General features: G+C 31.7%; 3 protein-coding genes across 4 annotated transcripts in view; 2 read left to right on the top strand and 1 right to left on the bottom strand.

Moving 5' to 3' along the window:
- LOC120464359 (arf-GAP with dual PH domain-containing protein 1) overlaps positions 1–1,640 on the bottom strand; it is a 29,117-nt gene extending 27,477 nt beyond the window's left edge. Inside the window, exon 1 of the mRNA XM_039653777.2 lies at positions 1,291–1,640. Coding sequence (XP_039509711.1) covers positions 1,291–1,381 — 91 coding nt within the window. The 5' untranslated portion in view covers positions 1,382–1,640. The remainder of the gene's footprint in view (positions 1–1,290) is intronic.
- nt5m (5',3'-nucleotidase, mitochondrial) overlaps positions 1–19,584 on the top strand; it is a 339,382-nt gene extending 319,798 nt beyond the window's left edge. The window contains exon 6 of the transcript XR_016146952.1: positions 19,516–19,584. The gene's annotated coding sequence lies outside the window, so the exon portion shown is untranslated. The remainder of the gene's footprint in view (positions 1–19,515) is intronic.
- On the top strand, positions 3,501–19,580 carry LOC120464358 (WD repeat domain phosphoinositide-interacting protein 1). Of its 2 annotated transcripts, XR_016146951.1 has the most exons (13): positions 3,501–3,800; positions 4,065–4,147; positions 6,458–6,627; positions 7,361–7,457; positions 7,763–7,860; positions 9,431–9,523; positions 9,600–9,670; positions 11,021–11,128; positions 13,130–13,288; positions 13,360–13,467; positions 15,881–15,993; positions 17,570–18,033; positions 19,516–19,580. XR_016146951.1 is itself a non-coding variant. In XM_039653774.2 (12 exons), the coding sequence occupies exons 1-12, from the start codon at positions 3,688–3,690 to the stop codon at positions 17,689–17,691; spliced, it is 1,335 nt and encodes a 444-aa protein (XP_039509708.2). In that variant the 5' UTR covers positions 3,501–3,687; the 3' UTR covers positions 17,692–18,543. The 2 variants fall into 2 exon arrangements, 1 of the variants encoding a protein (XP_039509708.2); XM_039653774.2 differs by lacking the exon at positions 19,516–19,580 and having other exon boundaries at positions 17,570–18,543.
- Positions 19,585–19,877: the final 293 nt, after the last annotated feature.

Raw genomic sequence — 19,877 nt, 5'->3', positions numbered from 1 at the left:
ACACACACACACACACACACACTAACCCGACCCCTAAACCTGCCCATCACACACACACACACACACACACACACACACTAACCCGACCCCTAAACCCCTAAACCTGCCCATCACACACACACACACACACTAACCCGACCCCTAAACCTGCCCATCACACACACACACACACACACACACACACTCATAGCTGCCCATCGTTTCCGATGATGGCGCTTGCTTCGGGGTTAGGGAGGGGATCAACGAAGTTGCCGTTGGTGCCACGTCTCGTGGGCATGGAGGACGATTCTTGTGCCACACACACACACACACACACACACACACATGCGTCACCCCTGAAGATTCACACTCTAACTAATACAACGTGTCTTTACCTGCTTACACATGTTTATAGCTATGGCCTTTAAAATATACACAGCAATTAAGTAGATAATAAACAATAAAATCTTTATAAATCTAATTAAAATAATATATACAATTACATATATACAAATGCAATGCTTTATATTATATATTTTATATCATACATTATTATACATAATATATGCTATATACAAATATTTTATAACTTCACTTTAACACAAATTAAAATATGAACTATATAAAATATAATGCTATTTTATTATATTAAATTAATACATATGCCGTATATTATACTATTACTACTACGTACTATATCACTTATGTTTATTTTAATAATGTAATGACTTTATATAGTTAATTAAACTTAAAATAACAAACAACAAATATATATTTTTTAATTCCATGAATCGATTTAAAATATAATAATATTATTTATTATAAATAATAAAAAATATTTAATAATAATAGATATTTAATAATAGACAATAAAAATACAATACAATATATACACACACACACACACTTACCCAACCCCTTAACCAACCCATCACATACACAAACACACACACATACATACACACACCCTAAACCTACCCATTACATACACTAACCCGACCGCTAAACCCACCCGTCACACACATACGCACACACATACACATTCACACCCCAAACTTACCCATCATACACACAGACTAACCTGACCCCTAAACCTACCCATCACACACACACACACACTAAACCTATACCCATCACATACACATACACGAACCCAACCCCTAAACCTACCCATCACACACACACGCACACACACACACACACACACACACACAGGTGTGTTAGCAGGTTCAGGTCTGGTTTGATCAGGTGAGTGTCTGTGTCTCTCTCTCTCTCTCACTCACACACACACACACACACACACACACTCACCTGCGGCACCGCAGTCCGCGCATCTGTCGTTCCCGGCGCGCTCCCGGAGCTCGCGCAGATCGCGGCTGTTGCGCTCGGGCTCATTCGCCATGACGTGCGCCCCCGAGGATCGATCCAGTTTTCGGTACAGTCTCTCTATCGCGGGCAGGAAATGATGAATGAATGAAAACCTTCATATAACCTCGAAACCACCGCGAGCTCGATGGAGTCCGATGGAGCACTACTGATGGAGCCCGAGGCTGTGTGTGTGTGTGTGTGTGTGTGTGCCCACTCAGTGGTGGGAGAGAATATAGTGTATTTCTCTTCCTCTTTGTGTTTGCGCTGAGGGTTCTGGCGGTAGAGAGAGAGAGAGAGAGAGAGAGAGAGAGAGAGAGAGAGAGAGAGAGAGAGAGAGAGAGAGAGAGAGAGAGAGAGAGAGAGAGAGAGAGAGAGAGAGAGAGAGAGAGAGAGAGAGAGAGAGAGAGAGAGAGAGAGAGAGAGAGAGAGAGAGAGAGAGAGACAGATCCTTTTCTTTCACTCTAGAGAATTCATCAGCGTCTTATCGGTTCCCTCCCTGTTATTCGCCTAGAGATACAGAGACACCTAGCGGCGACTTCTGGAATCACTCTGGAAAAAATATATAATCAATAATAAATTATGACAGCAAGCATATGTTTTTTCATTGCTTTAACTCTACAAAATTAGTTAATACATTTTAAAATTTTTAATACAAGATTTGACTCATTTGTTTAAGCCAGTTTTTTTTATTATTTAAGTTGAAATTACATAAACAACCAAGTTGATTGTAGGCCTACTTAAAAGTTTTTTGTTTTTTTTGTTTTTTTACAGTAGTTTTTTGCTCTAAGGTAATCAGTCTTCCTTTGCTTATTTATTTTAATCAATCATTTTATTTAAATTAAACCAATTATGTTAATTTTAATCCAATTCATTAATTATTTAATGAATGATGTATTTATTTATTTTTAATAAAATGTGTATTTATTATTTATTAATTTAAATCAAATTGTACTTATTTATTTTAAGCAATTAATTTATTTAAATTAAAACAAATTATTTTTATTCAATTTATGCATTATGTATTATTATAATTAATTATATATATATATATATATATATATATATATATATATATATATATAGTTTATTCATTCAAATAAATAAATAAATACATATTTTAATCAAATATGGTTAGTTACTTGGTTATTTTAATATTAATTTAATTATTTAGTTTTTTTTTTTTTTTTAATGTACGTTTCCACTGACCTCAGAACTGAAAATCAGACGAAACCACAAAGCTGCAACTTAACGGCCTTGAGGAGGGACAGAAATAAGATTGTTAATTGATCTGTTCAAACAATCAGTCTTAGTCTGTAAAAATATTCATGTTTAACTCCAGAACAGAATTAGCATAATTCCTGGTGAATGTCTATAATGACCCTGCACACTATCTCCACGAATCAGAATTGTAAAAAGTTGTGCCAAAAGAAGCGTCCACTTCCATGGAGCACTGCAAATAACATAATCATTTAAAATGTCAAGTATTTAGAAACAATATAAGCTATTTGAAGTAGTTTGAGAGTGTAGTTTGCAATGCTTCATGGGAGTGGGTGGTTCTTTTGGGGCAATTTGCTCATTTCGGTTCTCTGATTGGTGGAGAGTTTTCACAGAATTATGGGTAATATAGTTTTTCACCAGGAATTCTGCCATTAAACATATATTTCATGATCGCAACATTCTGTAAAAACTGTACAAAGATAAATAAAAATATGGGACCATTAAGTGTCATTCTCGCCTGATTTTAATCTAAACAAATAAAATCTTCTGACAAATTGCTAAACAACATGCTCTGAGTTGTGTAGAAACACTGAAATGTCAGAAAATCCCAAACAAATGTCTCCAATATGCTGGACGCTTGAATTAAGGAGGATATTATACGCGTGTATCTTTATTTAAGTGTGGTTTATTAACAAGAAGTTCTTTATATAAGCCATGAAAGCTCGACGAACGCAACCAAAACAATCCCTCGTGCTGTTATTGAGAGTGAAAGCGGCCAATCACCAGCGGCTTTTAAAAGGCCACGCCCATTAGTGCCAGAGTGAGCCAATCAGACACCGTTCTCGAGCAGTGGGCTCGAGTCAAGCGAGACAGACGTTTTCTTGAACCAATAAGATTCTTCATGGCTCTATGACGAAGGCGCCTCACGTCAGCTTGTTTTGCTCAAACTGAATACTGTGCATGTCAGTCAGTGGACGTTGTTAATCGAGCATGTAATAATAATTACCTTAAAAACAATAATTAAGTTGCCCAACATGTAATTTTCTTTCAAAGTAGTTTATAGACATAACGTTACACCAGCCAAAGGTCTTTTAATTCGTTGAGGACTGGGACGTTTTTAGGATGATCGAACCGATGCCAGAGTTCGGAACCGGAGAGAAGATTCGAAGACTCGGTTCTGATGGATCTCCGGATCTCCAGAGACTCTCCTGCGCTTCCTTCAACCAGGACACGACGTGAGCGCGCATATGAATCCTGTCGGGATCCGTATGTTCTTAAAAACCAGACGAGTTTTTCCATGACCTTTGAACTGATATTAAATAAATGATATTGATACTACAGATATTAGTCTATAACCTATCACAAACATCACATCTATCTATCTATCTATCTATCTATCTATCTATCTATCTATCTATCTATCTATCTATCTATCTATCTATCTATCTATCTATCTATCTATCTATCTATATCTCTCTCTCTCTCTCTCTCTCTCTCAGGTCTTTGGCTGTTGGTTGTAAGAATGGCTACAGGCTCTTCTCTCTGTCTTCTGTTGACAGAATGGATTGCATTCATCAAGGAGGTAAATAAAAATAAAAACTGCTTTAAAATCGCATCCTGAACATTTGTCCACAGAGCCATTGATGTCCCAGATATTTGATTCCTGCAGGATTTTGGGAAGTTTGTAAAATAAACAGAAGCGAGGCCAGGGTCAGGTCATCTTAGACCCAACACATGAAGTGTTCAAACAGAGATAAATGAGTCGTGGTTCTGTAGTCAGATCTGGAGGGTTCATATTTGATTTTGAACACATACATCTTTGTATTATTGCTACTGTCAACATTTGAAAATAATAACAGTCATCAAATCTTATATTTCAAATGCTTTAATGTTGCCTTACTTGCCAAGGTTTTAATCATTCATTTGTAAAGAGAGCCATAAATTCATAAATCAAACTATCATGATTTTTTAAAATTATTTTTACAAAGCTGTTTTGAAATAATAAAACAACCATGTCCGTGTTATTTTAGAATCATTGAGATACTATTATACCTAGTTTTTATTAATATTTTGAATTATTTCTATATTTTCATTTTCATAATTAAAATTGATTATTCGCATGTAACATAAAAGTTTGTAAATATATAATGTGTGTTTGTGTGTATTATATAAACAAAAACTTTTATGTTAGGTGCGATTAATCAGTTTGACAGCACTAATTTAAATCAATTTTTAGATCATGTTTTATCAATTTGGTTGTTATTGTCATATATATTTGTAAAATGTGTAAAAAAATTTTTTTCATTTTTATTTAAAAAGGCTATATGCAGCTTTCCCCCCAAAATAAACATAACAATAGCCTTTTTATTTTACCATTTATGACTCAAACATCTCCTGATGAGCATTTTGACACCTTGTCCGCTCACAGTGGGTGCACCTATAAGCCTGTATCCTATTTTTCCTATTTTCTGTCGGGTCGGACTTTTCCCGGGCTGTCTGCGGATGTGACGTCAAGCGCGTTCATGTCACGTATTTTCCGCATAGCATCCAGGCGGCGCGCTACATTTGAAAAAACGCAGCGCGTCAAACAGCTGGCCGATGCTTATCTTTATACAAATGAATAAGGTCCTTCTCTGTATGAGTTCGCATCTACCACGGATTTTTTTAGTGTAACAATGTGTTCAGTTGTACATTAACAGTGCAGTCGATGCTGTTGTTTACATCCGAGTGCCTCCATAATGGCCGCTCATCCGGGTTTCCGGGCAGAACGTCGGACGTCGGTGAAAACCCTCAGATCACGCCAGCCCACCACTGCTAGTCAGCAAGTAGCCTACAGAACACTTCTCAAACAAATATGTATTTAACTGTTCTTACCTCTGTAAACATAATGTTGACCTCCTTGCAACAGATGACTTGTGAGGTGTGCACGTACGAGCGCGCGCTGCGAGAGCGAGCAGAAAGGAAGAGCAGTTCTGTTTTTTGGCCACAGGTGTCAGTCGCGAGTTTAAATTTCAGGAAAACGCATGTAGCCTCTTTAAAATGTTGTTATTTTATTTCAGTTAATGTCTATTTATTTATTTCAAGTAACGATAAAATGTATTTTCATACTTTTAACTATAATACTACTTTAGTTAACTATAATACCACCACTTTATAATGGGCTCTATGCACGGCGGTATTTCCGGTGAAGGATTAAGGATGCTCGATAACTTCCGCCGATCGTAGAGTCCAATACAATACCGAGAATTTATATTGAATTTTATACTCCATGGTTATACTAATGAAACGTCAGTCACAAAAACAGATAAAACAGACAACCCTCGTTGTGTTTATGCTTCTTTTTAATATTATATTAAATAAACATAACTATATATAAAATTACATCTAAACGTATGTACGTTTCGTTTCAAAGACGGGAGGACAGTAAATTTGAAAAGACTGCCATAATCCCGTTTTCCTCCGCTTTAATCTCCACAACCGGAAATGGACGAGCATCCTTGCCTCAAATGCGGAACTTATGCGTGCATATAGCCCATACCACTTTAGTTAACTATAAAACACTTTAGTAAACTATAATACCACTTTAGTTAACTATAATACCTCTTTAGTTAACTATAATAACACTTTAGTTAACTATAATACCACTTTAGTTAACTATAATAACACTTTAGTTAACTATAATACCTCTTTAGTTAACTATAATAACATTTAGGTTGTTAGAAACATGTTCCGAGAAAAGATCTGGATTAATTTAATTGCAAATGCCACATAGTTGAATATTTTGTATCGAAGTGCAATGACATTCACTTTGCATCTTCTGTGTAATGTAAAATCTCAGTATGTAACACTGTACGGGGTCACTGCCCGTGTTGTGTTGTGTGTGTGTGATCAGAGGAAAGCCCTGATGTGTGTGTTGCGGAGCGGCTGTTCTCCAGCAGTCTGATGGTGATCGTGAGCAGATCTACACCGTTCAGGATGAACATCATCCACTTCAAGAAGCGCACAGAGATCTGCAACTACAGCTACTCCAGCCACATCCTCGCCGTCAAACTCAACCGGCAGGTACAACACTCGCAACTCAACACACAACTGGGACAAATTAATACTTTTATTAAACAGGGCGAATTAAAAGTGAGAGTAAAAAACGCTTACGGTATAATGATTTCTATTCATATAAATGCTGATCAATGCTTTCTATTCATCAAAATATCCTGAAAAATTAAACATATCGAGTTTTCCACAGAAATATAAACTGTGTCCAACATTGATAATGATCACATCCAGAATAAAAGTTTGTGTTTGCATAGTATAATATATGTGTGTGTGTGTGTGCTGTGTATAATTATTTTGTACATATAAATACATGACACATATTTAATAAAATATTTGCATGTAAATACTGTATATGTATTTATATTATATATAATTTATATAAAAATAAAAAAAACTTAAATATATACATGCATGTCTGTGTATTTACGTATAGAAAAGTACACACACATACATTATGTAAACACAAACTTTTATTTTGGATGCGATTAATCGCGATTAGCCATTGCCCAGCACTATAATAATCATAAATGTTTGTTGATCATCAGATCCTCATATTAGAGTGATTTGTGAAGGATCATGTGACTAATGATGCTTTGATCACGGGAATAAATTACACTTTACTGTATATTCACATAGAAAACAGATGATTTACATTCTAATAATATTTCACAATTTTACTGTGTTTTTCATCAAATAAATGTATTTTCTGGTGTATTCCAGCAGTTTATATTCCTTCTTTCAGAGACTCGTGGTTTGTTTGGAGGAGGCTCTGTACATCCATAACATCAAGGACATGAAACTCCTGAAGTCTGTTCTCAACACGCCACCGAACCCCAAAGGTGAACGGTTCACACTGCACACAGTGTCACACACACACACACACACACACACACACACACACACACTAACCCGACCTCTAAACCTACCCATCACACACACACACCCTAAACCTACTCATCACACACACACACATACACATTAACCCGACCCCTAAACCTACCCATCACACACAGACACACACACACACACACACACACATACACACCCTAAATCACACACACATATTGCAACACACGTACAGCGTAGGTAACAGTGCCTGTGTGTCTCACCTGAACGCCTGCTGTCTTCTGTCTTCATCCGGCAGGACTCTGCGCTTTATCTGTCAATCATTCCAACTCATACCTGGCCTATCCTGGCAGCGTCACCGCTGGACGAATCGCCCTGTATGATGCTGGCAATCTGGTAAGAATCCACCGCAGACTGAACAACGACAAAGTAATTTTATATGAGATAAAAAGTCGCAATTGCGTGTTATAAAGGCAGAATTGTGAGTTATAAGCTTGTGAGTTAGGAAAAAATCAGTATTTTTTTCCTTAGAATTGGACTTTATAAATCATAATTGCAACTTTATATCACACGATTCTGACTTTATAACAAACAAATGCAACTTTATAACACACAATTCTGACTTTATATCACACAATTCTGACTTTATAACAAACAAATGCAACTTTATAACACACAATTCTGACTTTATATCACACAATTCTGACTTTATAACAAACAAATGCAACTTTATAACACACAATTCTGACTTTATAACAAACAAATGCAACTTTATAACACACAATTCTGACTTTATAACACAATTGCAACTTTATATCACAGAATTCTGACTTTATAACTCACAATTCTGACTTTATAACTCACAATTCTGACTTTATATCTCGCAATTCTGACTTTATATCTCACAATTCTGACTTTATAACACAATTGCAACTTTATATCACACAATTCTGACTTTATATCTCACAATTCTGACTTTATAACTCACAATTCTGACTTTATATCTCACAATTCTGACTTTATAACACACAATTCTGACTTTATAACACACAAATGCAACTTTATATCTCACAATTCTGACTTTATATCTCACAATTCTGACTTTATATCACACAATTCTGACTTTATAACTCACAATTCTGACTTTATATCTCACAATTCTGACTTTATAACACACAATTGCAACTTTATATCACACAATTCTGACTTTATATCTCACAATTCTGACTTTATAACTCACAATTCTGACTTTATATCACACAATTCTGACTTTATAACACACAAATGCAACTTTATATCTCACAATTCTGACTTTATAACACAATTCTGACTTTATAACAAACAAATGCAACTTTATAGCACACAATTCTGACTTTATAACTCACAATTCTGACTTTATAACACACAATTCTGACTTTATAACTCACAATTCTGACTTTATATCTCGCAATTCTGACTTTATATCTCACAATTCTGACTTTATAACAAACAAATGCAACTTTATAACACACAATTCTGACTTTATATCTCGCAATTCTGACTTTATATCTCACAATTCTGACTTTATAACAAACAAATGCAACTTTATAACACACAATTCTGACTTTATAACACAATTGCAACTTTATATCACATAATTCTGACTTTATAACACAATTGCAACTTTATATAACACAATTCTGACTTTATATCTCACAATTCTGACTTTATATCACACAATTCTGACTATATCTCACAATTCTGGCTTTATATCACACAATTGCAACTTTATAACACACAATTCTGACTTTATATCTCACAATTCTGCAAAATAAAGTCAGAATTGTGAGATGTAAACTCACAATTGTGAGATAAAAAGCCGCAATTATCTTTTAAAATGTTTGATTCTGTGGCGGAGACGAGGTAAGAACCCGTTGAATCTGTAAACGGGAAGCGGAGCTGAAATCCTCTCCTCTGGTTATTTCAGACGGAGGTGACCGTGATCCCGGCTCACTCCAGTCATGTGGCCGCCGTGGCTTTCAGCGCTTCAGGATCCAGTCTGGCCAGCGCTTCTGAAAAAGTGAGTGTGTGAAGGCTGCTTTCTCAAACACTCTCCGTCTCATTATTCTCACGGGTTTGATTGTGTAATAACCCAGGGCACTGTCATACGAGTCTTCAGCGTTCCTGACGGAGACAAACTGTTTGAGTTTCGCCGAGGGATGAAGAGGTAAGAGATTATTTATTTATGTATGTACCAGACGTTGACTTTTATTTAAAATAACACATGACTGTTTCTCATATTAAGACTGAAATGTCCTACAATGCCTTCATAATTTAATTTAGCTACCCTCAAAAATTTATATATATATATTTCACTTTCCTACACACACACATGTATATGTGTGTATATATATATATATATATATATATATACACGGCCACTACATGACTGGCGTCACGTGTGTATATATATATATATATATATATATATATATATATATATATATATATATATATGAAGAGTTCAGATGCAAAAGCCTCTAAATGCCATTTGAAATTTTCTTCTTTAATAATGATTTTTATCAAACTTGTATATTTAAGTTCAGTAATTTCACTTAAATGGCAATGATAATTACCTATTAATTGTTATTTAAGTGAAATTACTGAACTTAAATATACAAGTTTGATAAAAATCATCATTAAAGAAGAAAATTTCAAATGGCATTTAGAGGCTTTTGCATCTGAACTCTTCATATATATATATATACAGGTGAAACTCTTAAAATTAAAATATTGTGCAAAAGTTCATTTATTTCAGTAATTCAACTTAAAAATTCCTTTTTCACCGTTTCAACTTTTAATTATAACAATTAAAGGCTTAAAATATCTCACTTTGCATGTAATGAGTCTCATTACATGAAAAGTGAGATATTTTAAGCCTTTAATTGTTATTATTTTGATGGTTATGGCTTACAGCTTATGAAAACCAAATTCATGAAATATTTCATAAGCTGTATACACACACACACACACACACACATATATATATATATATATATATATATAATTATTTATATATAGCAATGAAAAAACATTAATGAAATATTTTTGAGAAAATAATTTTTGTTTATTTTATTTTAATTTAATTGACAATTATTTAAATGACAATACAAAAGTTATCAGAATTTGAAAGCAGTGTTAAATTTTGCTGCCTTAAAACTGTTAAACTTTATACTTTTCCTCAAACATTATAAATGACATTTATACATGGATAAATAGAGCTTCCATGAAGTTTTTGGAAGAATCACTAAACTATAATATAGATATTAATGTTTTACACTTTAGATAAATGGCATTTCCAATCAAGCTGTAATTTTGACAAATTAAGCAACGTGTGAAAATATGTATTTGTGCATAAACTAATAAAAATGAGTTGGCTATTTAATTGCAAAAGTGTTCGGATGCAACTCTAAATTTAAACATTTGAAAATGAATTTAAAGTGAAAGAGTGTTTTATGACGGAAACATCAAGTATTCATACGTGAAAGATGTGTTGCCTGTGGTTGTTTGTGTTCAGGTATGTCAGCATCAGTTCGCTGTCGTTCAGTGCCAACGCTCAGTTTCTATGTGCCTCCAGTAACACAGAGACTGTTCACATCTTCAGACTGCAGCATCACAGTCCCAGGTACACACAACAACATCCAATCACAAAACATGTTTACTGCATCACAGATGATGTGCATTTTACAGCAGAGCTTCATGATCGTGAGCTTATCCCTGTATGACAGAAAGCTTTGACAAGTCCGATCACAGCGAACATTCAGATCTGTGTTCTGATCCACAGAGAGCCGTTGTCATGTATCGGTATGAAACTTCATGTATTGGTATGAAACACAGTTTCATTATTTCTGTGTTACAATCACTCAATTTATCACAGAAGTAGTGGAATAAACGTTTCTATTTAAGACATAAACACTGACGGATGTCTACCATGTGATCGAAATAGAGTAAATCACCTTTTAAAAGTAATTTGATCCTTAAAATAACGATATCAGTTACATTGTTACACCAGTAGATGGCGACAAGTGACTGTTAACAATCTGTCATTGAATCATTCATTCAAGAGAGTCGTTTAAAAACGCTGATTCATCCAGTAACGAAACAAGGGAAGTTTTTATTAATGAGTCATTGAATCATTCATTCAAGAGATTCGTTTAAAAACACTGATTCATCCAGTAATGAAACAAGGCAAGTTTTTATGAGTGAGTCATTGAATCATTCATTCAAGAGATTTGTTTAAAAATGCTGATTCATCCAGTAATGAAACAAGTGGAGTATTTATGAGTGAGTCATTGAATCATTCACTCAAGAGATTTGTTCAAAAACACTGATTCATCCAGTAATGAAACAAGTGAAGAATTTATGAGTGAGTCATTGAATCATTCACTCAAGAGATTTGTTCAAAAACACTGATTCATCCAGGAATGAAACAAGTGAAGAATTTATGAGTGAGTCATTGAATCATTCATTCAAGAGACTCATTCAAAAACACTGATTCATCCAGGAATGAAACAAGTGAAGAATTTATGAATGAGTTATTGAATCATTCATTCAAGAGATTCATTCAAAAAAACACTGATTCATCCAGTAATGAAATAAGGGAAGTTTTTATGAGTCAGTCATTGAATCATTCATTCAAGAGATTTGTTTAAAAATGCTGATTCATCCAGTAATGAAACAAGTGGAGTATTTATGAGTGAGTCATTGAATCATTCACTCAAGAGATTTGTTTAAAAATGCTGATTCATCCAGTAATGAAACAAGTGGAGTATTTATGAGTGAGTCATTGAATCATTCACTCAAGAGATTTGTTCAAAAACACTGATTCATCCAGTAATGAAACAAGTGAAGAATTTATGAGTGAGTCATTGAATCATTCACTCAAGAGATTTGTTCAAAAACACTGATTCATCCAGGAATGAAACAAGTGAAGAATTTATGAGTGAGTCATTGAATCATTCATTCAAGAGACTCATTCAAAAACACTGATTCATCCAGGAATGAAACAAGTGAAGAATTTATGAATGAGTTATTGAATCATTCATTCAAGAGATTCATTCAAAAAAACACTGATTCATCCAGTAATGAAATAAGCGAAGAATTTATGAGTGAGTCATTGAATCATTCATTCAAGGGACTCATTCAAAAACACTGATTCATCCAGGAATGAAACAAGTGAAGAATTTATGAATGAGTTATTGAATCATTCATTCAAGAGATTCATTCAAAAACACTGATTCATCCAGTAATGAAATAAGGGAAGTTTTTATGAGTCAGTCATTGAATCATTCACTCAAGAGATTTGTTCAAAAATACTGATTCATCCAGTAACGAAACAAGTGAAGGATTTATGAGTGAGTCATTGAATCATTCACTCAAGAGATTTGTTCAGACGAACAAAAAATAATTCAGATGAATTACATCTTTACATTATACATTCAATATTACAATTGTCTAGTAAGTTCTATGTTATTTAGTTTAGTTGTGCTCAGAATCGTGGGAGAATTGTGCTCTCTCTCTCTATTAAACGGAAAGGTCATGATTCTCAGAAGTTAAAAGAGCAGCTAATGGACTCCATGCTGGTTGTTGCTGCTTCCTGATGTCGTGTGTGTGCTCATGAAAACAGTACGGAGTCTCCCTCCTGGTCTGGATATATGGGGAAGATGTTTTCTGCCGCCAGCTCGTTCCTTCCGTCTCAGGTGTCGGACATGATGCATCAGGACAGAGCGTTTGCTAGCGTCCACCTCAGCGCGGCGGGCATGAGGAACATCTCCGCTCTCTCCATGTGAGTCCCGAACACACACTGCATGAGCTTATGGAGATGTTGTTGATGTGCTGATACGCCATCGCTTGCAGGATCCAGAAGGTTCCTCGTCTTCTGGTGGCTTCACTAGATGGTCATCTCTACATCTACAACCTCGATCTGCAGGAAGGAGGAGACTGTCGTTTAGTCCAGAAGCACCGGTGAGGATTGCACATCACTCATTGGGTTCAGAAATCATGATTATATCTGCACTGATTCACAGGGAGGGGGCAATTTGTTACACAATAAATCATAAAACATAACATTTAGTTTTTTTGTCCAGTTTGATTTAAGATAAGCCATAACATATATAACTGATTTCATTTTTGTTCAATTTGATTCACAATAAACTATAAAATATAAAATGTATTTAAAATTGTATTTTACAAAAAAAACATAAAAAATTTAATTGATTACAGTTTTTTCCAATTTGATTCACACTATAGCATACATTATATAATTGATTTGCTTTTTGGTCAAATTTTATTCACAATAAACCATAAAATATATAATTTATTTACATTTTTGTTAAATTTGATACACAATAAGCCATAAAATATATAATTTATTTTCATTTTTGTTAAATTTAATACACAATAAGCCATAAAATATATAAGTTATTTTCATTTTTTGTTAAATTTGATACACAATAAGACATAAAATATATAATTTATTTTCATTTTTGTTACATTTGATGCACAATAAGCCATAACATATATAATTTATTTACATTTTTTTTAAATTTGATACACAATAAGCCATAAAATATATTATTTATTTAATTTTTTTTTAAATTTGATACACAATAAGCCATAAAATATATTATTTATTTATTTATTTTTTAAATTTGATACACAATAAGCCATAAAATATGTAATTGATTTACATTTTGTTAAATTTGATACACAATAAGACATAAAATATATAATTTATTTACATTTTTGTTAAATTTGATACACAATAAGCCATAAAATATATAATTGATTTACATTTTTGTTAAATTCATTACACAATAAGACATAAAATATATAATTTATTTACATTTTTGTTAAATTTGATACACAATAAGCCATAAAATATATAATTTATTTTCATGTTTTGTTAAATTTGACACACAATAAGACATAAAATATATAATTTATTTTAATTTTTGTTAAATTTGATACACAATAAGCCATAAAATATATAATTAATTTACATTTTTGTTAAATTTGATACACAATAAGCCATAAAATATATAATTTATTTACATTTTTGTTAAATTTGATACACAATAAGCCATAAAATATATAATTTATTTTCATGTTTTGTTAAATTTGATACACAATAAGACATAAAATATATAATTTATTTTAATTTTTGTTAAATTTGATACACAATAAGCCATAAAATATATAATTAATTTACATTTTTGTTAAATTTGATACACAATAAGCCATAAAATATATAATTTATTTTCATTTTTGTTAAATTTGATACACAATAAGCCATAAAATATGTAATTGATTTACTTTTATTTTCTAAATTTGATACACAATAAGACATAAAATATATAATTTATTTTCGTTTTTGTTAAATTTGATACACAATAAGCCATAAAATATATAATTTATTTTCATTTTTGTTAAATTTGATACACAATAAGACATAAAATATATAATTTATTTTCATGTTTTGTTAAATTTGATACACAATAAGCCATAAAATATATAATTTATTTACATTTTTGTTAAATTTAATACACAATAAGCCATAAAATATATAATTTATTTTCATTTTTTGTTAAATTTGATACACAATAAGCCATAAAATAAGTGATTTATTTACATTTTTGTACAATTGTATTCACAATAAACCAAATATATATATATATATATATATATATATATATATATGTTTTACATTTTTGTCCAATTTTATTCAAAATAACCCATACAATATATTATTTATTTACAGTTTTTCATCCAATTTCATTCACAATAAATTGTGAAATGTATTTACATTTTTTGTCCAATTTCATTCACAATAAACCATAAAATATATTTACATTTTGTGTCCAAAATTGATACACAATAAGCTTTAAAATATATAATGGATTTACAGTTTGTCAAATTTTATTCACAATAAACCACAATAAATACAATAAATTGAATTAGTTTTGTGTCAAATTTGATATACAAATAAAGCATAAAAATACATATTTTCTTCAAAACTGTTAAAATATCATTGTTGCCGCCACACAAATTTCTGTTCTTGTGCATTTAATCTAAAACCAGAAAATATATTATTGATTTCGTTTTTTGTCCAATTTGATACAGAATAAACCATAAAATATGTAATTTATTTAGTTTTTTGTCTAATTTTATTCACAAAACACTGTTCTTAATGTTTTTAATAAAACTTTGTATGTATTTCGTAATTTAAGCAAAGGTGTGTGATTCAGTGAAACATCTTCACCTCTTGACTGTATAAACGAGGCTCACTCAAAATCAAGTTGACACGTACTGTAAATATATTTGTGCCATATTTGAGTAGTTGATGGTCAAAGCTCACGCTGATTTTGTCCCCATATAGACTGTATGAAAGTGCGGATGAAAACCCGGCGGCGTCGACGCTGGAGGCTGGAGGTTTATCCTACGCAGAAACTGTTTCCACGAACACCAATCAGCACTCGAGTTCCCTCACGGGTACGTCCAATAGGAGGATGCGACCCTGGACCAAAAAACCAGTCACATGTCCCATATTTGTGGCAATAGCTGGCGTCAAAATTATTGGTCAAAATTATCGATTTTTATTATGCCAAAAATCATTTGGATATGAAGTAAAGATACGGAAGAGGATTAGGGCCAAGCAATGATAAAAAAATAAAACCATCTCGAGATTAAAGTCATTATAATGCAAAACTAAACTCGTTAAATTTCAAGAAAAAAGTCGAAATAATCTTGAGAATAAACTCATTAAATTTCGAGAATAAGCACAATGACTTTATTCTCAATATTTAATGAGTTTATTCTCAAGATTGTATTTCGAGTTTTTTTCTCGAAATTTAACGAGTTTTTTCTTCAAACACAACGACATTATTCTCGATATTTAATGAGTTTATTCTCAAGATTGTATTTCGAGTTTTTTCTCCAAATTTAACAAGTTTTTTCTTCAAACACATCGACTTTATTCTCGATATTTAATGAGTTTATTCTCAAGATTGTATTTTGAGTTTTTTTTCTAGAAATGTAAAAAAAAATTCTCAAAACACGACGACTTTATTCTCGATATTTAATGAGTTTATTCTCAAGATTGCATTTAGAGTTTTTTTTCTTGAAATTTAACGAGTTCTTTCTTCAAACACAACGACTTTATTCTCGATATTTAAAGAGTTTATTCTCAAGATTGTATTTCGAGTTTTTTTTCTCGAAATTTAACAAATTTTTTCTCGAAACACAACGACTTTATTCTCGATATTTAATGAGTTTATTTTCAAAATTGTATTTCCAGTTTTTTTTTCTCGAAATTTAATAAGTTTTTTCTCGAAACACGACTTTATTCTCGATATTTAATGACTATTCTCACGATTGTATTTTGAGTTTTTTCACTCAAAATTTAATGAGTTTCTTCTCGAAATACAACGACTTCTTTCTGGAAATTTGATGAGTTTATTCTTAATATTGTTTTTTGAGTTTTTTTCTCAAAGTTTAACAAGTTTTTTTCTCAACACAATGACTTTATTCTCGATATTTAATGAGTTTATTCTCAAGATTGTATTTTACATTTTTTTTTAAATTTCTCTTGAAATTTAACGAGTTTAATTTTGCATTATAATGACTTTAATTTCGAGATGGTTTTATTTTTTTTATAATTGCTTGGCCCTAATCCTCTTCCGTAGATCATCTTCCATGAAGATATTTTGTGAATTTATTTTTGTACATTTTTATATTTATTAAAAATTTATTTTTGTCAGTGCATTCAGCAAAATCGCAAACATAAATACAAACTTTAAAGGCAATTTTCTCAATATTTCTATTTTTTTTGTACCATCAGATTCCAGTTTTTTGTAGTTGTATCTCGATCAAATATTGTCCTATCCTAACAAACCAAACATCAATGTAAAGCTTATTTATTAAGCTTCCATATGATATATATGTCTCAATGTCTAAAAATGGACCCTTATGACTGGTTTTGTGGTCCAGGGTCACATGTATCAAACGTCTGGTTCTCACAGCACTTCCTGAAGACTGACCGATAAATGATGATCCACTTTTCTTCCAGGCTACTCTGAGGATGGAGGAGTGAAGACAGGAGAACTGATCCCAGATCACGAGTTTGCCGATGAATCGCTCCGTCTGGATGATGAGCAGGAGTTTCCTCCGGTTAGCTTTCAGGACACCTGAAGGATGCAGATCACTCATAAACATCATATCTCTTGATATGGTTGATATAAATAAGAAACATGAGTAATAAACAGCATCATTGTTTCCAGATCAGGCTAACCTTATACAAGTACAATCACATTTTAACTTGAGCAAATGTGTGTATTATGCATTTGCCGACTCAAACTACAACTGTGAAATCATATTTTGCCACAGATGTCCGTTTATACATAAACTCGATAAATTAGAATATGGTGCAAAAGTTCATTTATTTCAGTAATTCAACTTAAAAGGTGAAACTAATATATTACATAGACTCATTACATGCAAAGTGAGATATTTCAAGCCTTTATTTGTTATAATGTTGATGATTATGGATTACAGCTTATGAAAACCTTTTCACAATATTCTAATTTTGAATTTGGGGTTAATCATCAAAATTATAACAAATAAAGGCTTGAAATATCTCACTTTGCATGTAATGAGTCTATATTAGTTTCACCTTTTAAGTTCACCTGTAGCTGATTAACATATTATTATGATATTAATATTAATATATTATGATGAAGAACAATCATTTTCACCTCGTTAGTGAAGGCAGAACTGATGATGTCACTTGAAAGTCAGATTTTGAAATGTATTGTTTAAAATGTGTGTATAAAAGCAATTTACCTACAGTATTATCACATCTCTAATAAAAGATGTATTAAATAAAGCTTGTCAATGCATTGAGTTGACAGATCACATTAGAGTTTATTGTTTATATTTTCATTATGATTTCATACAATACGCAACAAATCATATCTTTGTCACTCTCGGTCTGTTTAGTCAATTTTACACTAATAAAATAAAGCTGCCAGAATGAAAAGAAAAGTGTGTTTGTGTTTAGGAGGATGTGATGAACATATAGAAATTAAACACAAGGGTTGGAAAGGTTATGTAATATTGAATAATACTAAATTATTTATTATAAAGATATACTGCAGTTTCATTGTTTAGACTGAAGTAAACAGTAGTTTAGATCAATGCAACTATAAAACAAGTGATGAAACAACAGTATTTTGTTGTGAAAAAAATCATAATTATGACATACAAAGTCGTTCAGTAATTATGACTTAAAAATATAAGTCATAATCATAGTCATAATAATGAGAAAAGTCAAAATGATGAGATAATTTTTTTATTAAGTATTATAGAAATTATAATAAACATTTATAATTGTGACACTAAGTCATTCAGTGATTGTGACATGAAATAAAAAGTATTTATGTGGAAATAAACAATGAGAAAAAGTCAAAATTATGAGATAAAAAGTTAAAATTATGACCATCTCTGTCATAATTATGACACTTAAGTCATTCAGTAATTATGACAAAAATGTATTATGACATACTAAGTCATTCAGTGATTGTGACAAAAAGTTAAATATATGAAATACACATTTTAACTTGACTCATAATTTTCATAATCACAGTCATAAAATTATCACGAAATTATGATAGAAAAAAATGTGAAATTATGACTTTTTGTCATGCTAATTATTATGTTAAGGTCATAATTTTGACTTCATGTCATAATGATGACATTTTAATATCAGATTTGTGGCTATTTAAATAGTAATTTTGACTAAGCATGTCATAATGTTGACTTTTAGGCTAATTTCTAAATTTTGACTTAGTATGCCATTTCATTCTTTCGACTTTTATATCATTATTATGATGACCAAAATCATATTTTTCTGATTTGTGGCAGAAATGGCCTTCCACACATCCATGTATTTATCACGTTTAATTTTCGTAATTAATACGTTTATGTGAAAGTCAAGTGAAGTGGTGAAAATTACAGGGTTTTTTTTATTAAGAACAATCTTAGTACAGACATTTATGTATACAGCAAAATTAACATACAACATAGGTGGGTATTGTAAACTTATATGAAGATATTATAACATTTCCATATTTTCAATGTTTTAATTGCTTTTTGCTTCAAAGAAAATCGGAGTGAATCAATATAAAGCTCAATTTCTTTCCTAAATAAAATAAAATTAGTTTTTTTACAGGAAAATTTATGAACACACAGGCATTTATTTATGAACATACAATTTTGCCATTAAAAGAATGGAATTAATTAAATAATTCCGATTGTGCTTTAATTCTACTGTTCTCCCAAATATCAAATAAAACATGTTTCCAAAACAACATAAATTG

Source organism: Pimephales promelas, chromosome 17, assembly GCF_988280905.1.
Source record: "Pimephales promelas chromosome 17, fPimPro1.hap1.1, whole genome shotgun sequence".
NCBI lineage: Eukaryota > Metazoa > Chordata > Actinopteri > Cypriniformes > Leuciscidae > Pimephales > Pimephales promelas.
This window is presented reverse-complemented; position numbering and strand designations above follow the sequence as displayed.

Bases quoted from the DNA above. Each gene is read 5' to 3' on its own strand.
- LOC120464358 (XM_039653774.2), top strand. From the start codon at position 3,688: ATGATCGAACCGATGCCAGAGTTCGGAACCGGAGAGAAGATTCGAAGA. The intron at 6,628-7,360 runs GTACAACACTCG...TCCTTCTTTCAG, and splicing joins CCGTCAAACTCAACCGGCAG to AGACTCGTGGTTTGTTTGGA. The intron at 13,289-13,359 runs GTGAGTCCCGAA...CATCGCTTGCAG, and splicing joins AACATCTCCGCTCTCTCCAT to GATCCAGAAGGTTCCTCGTC.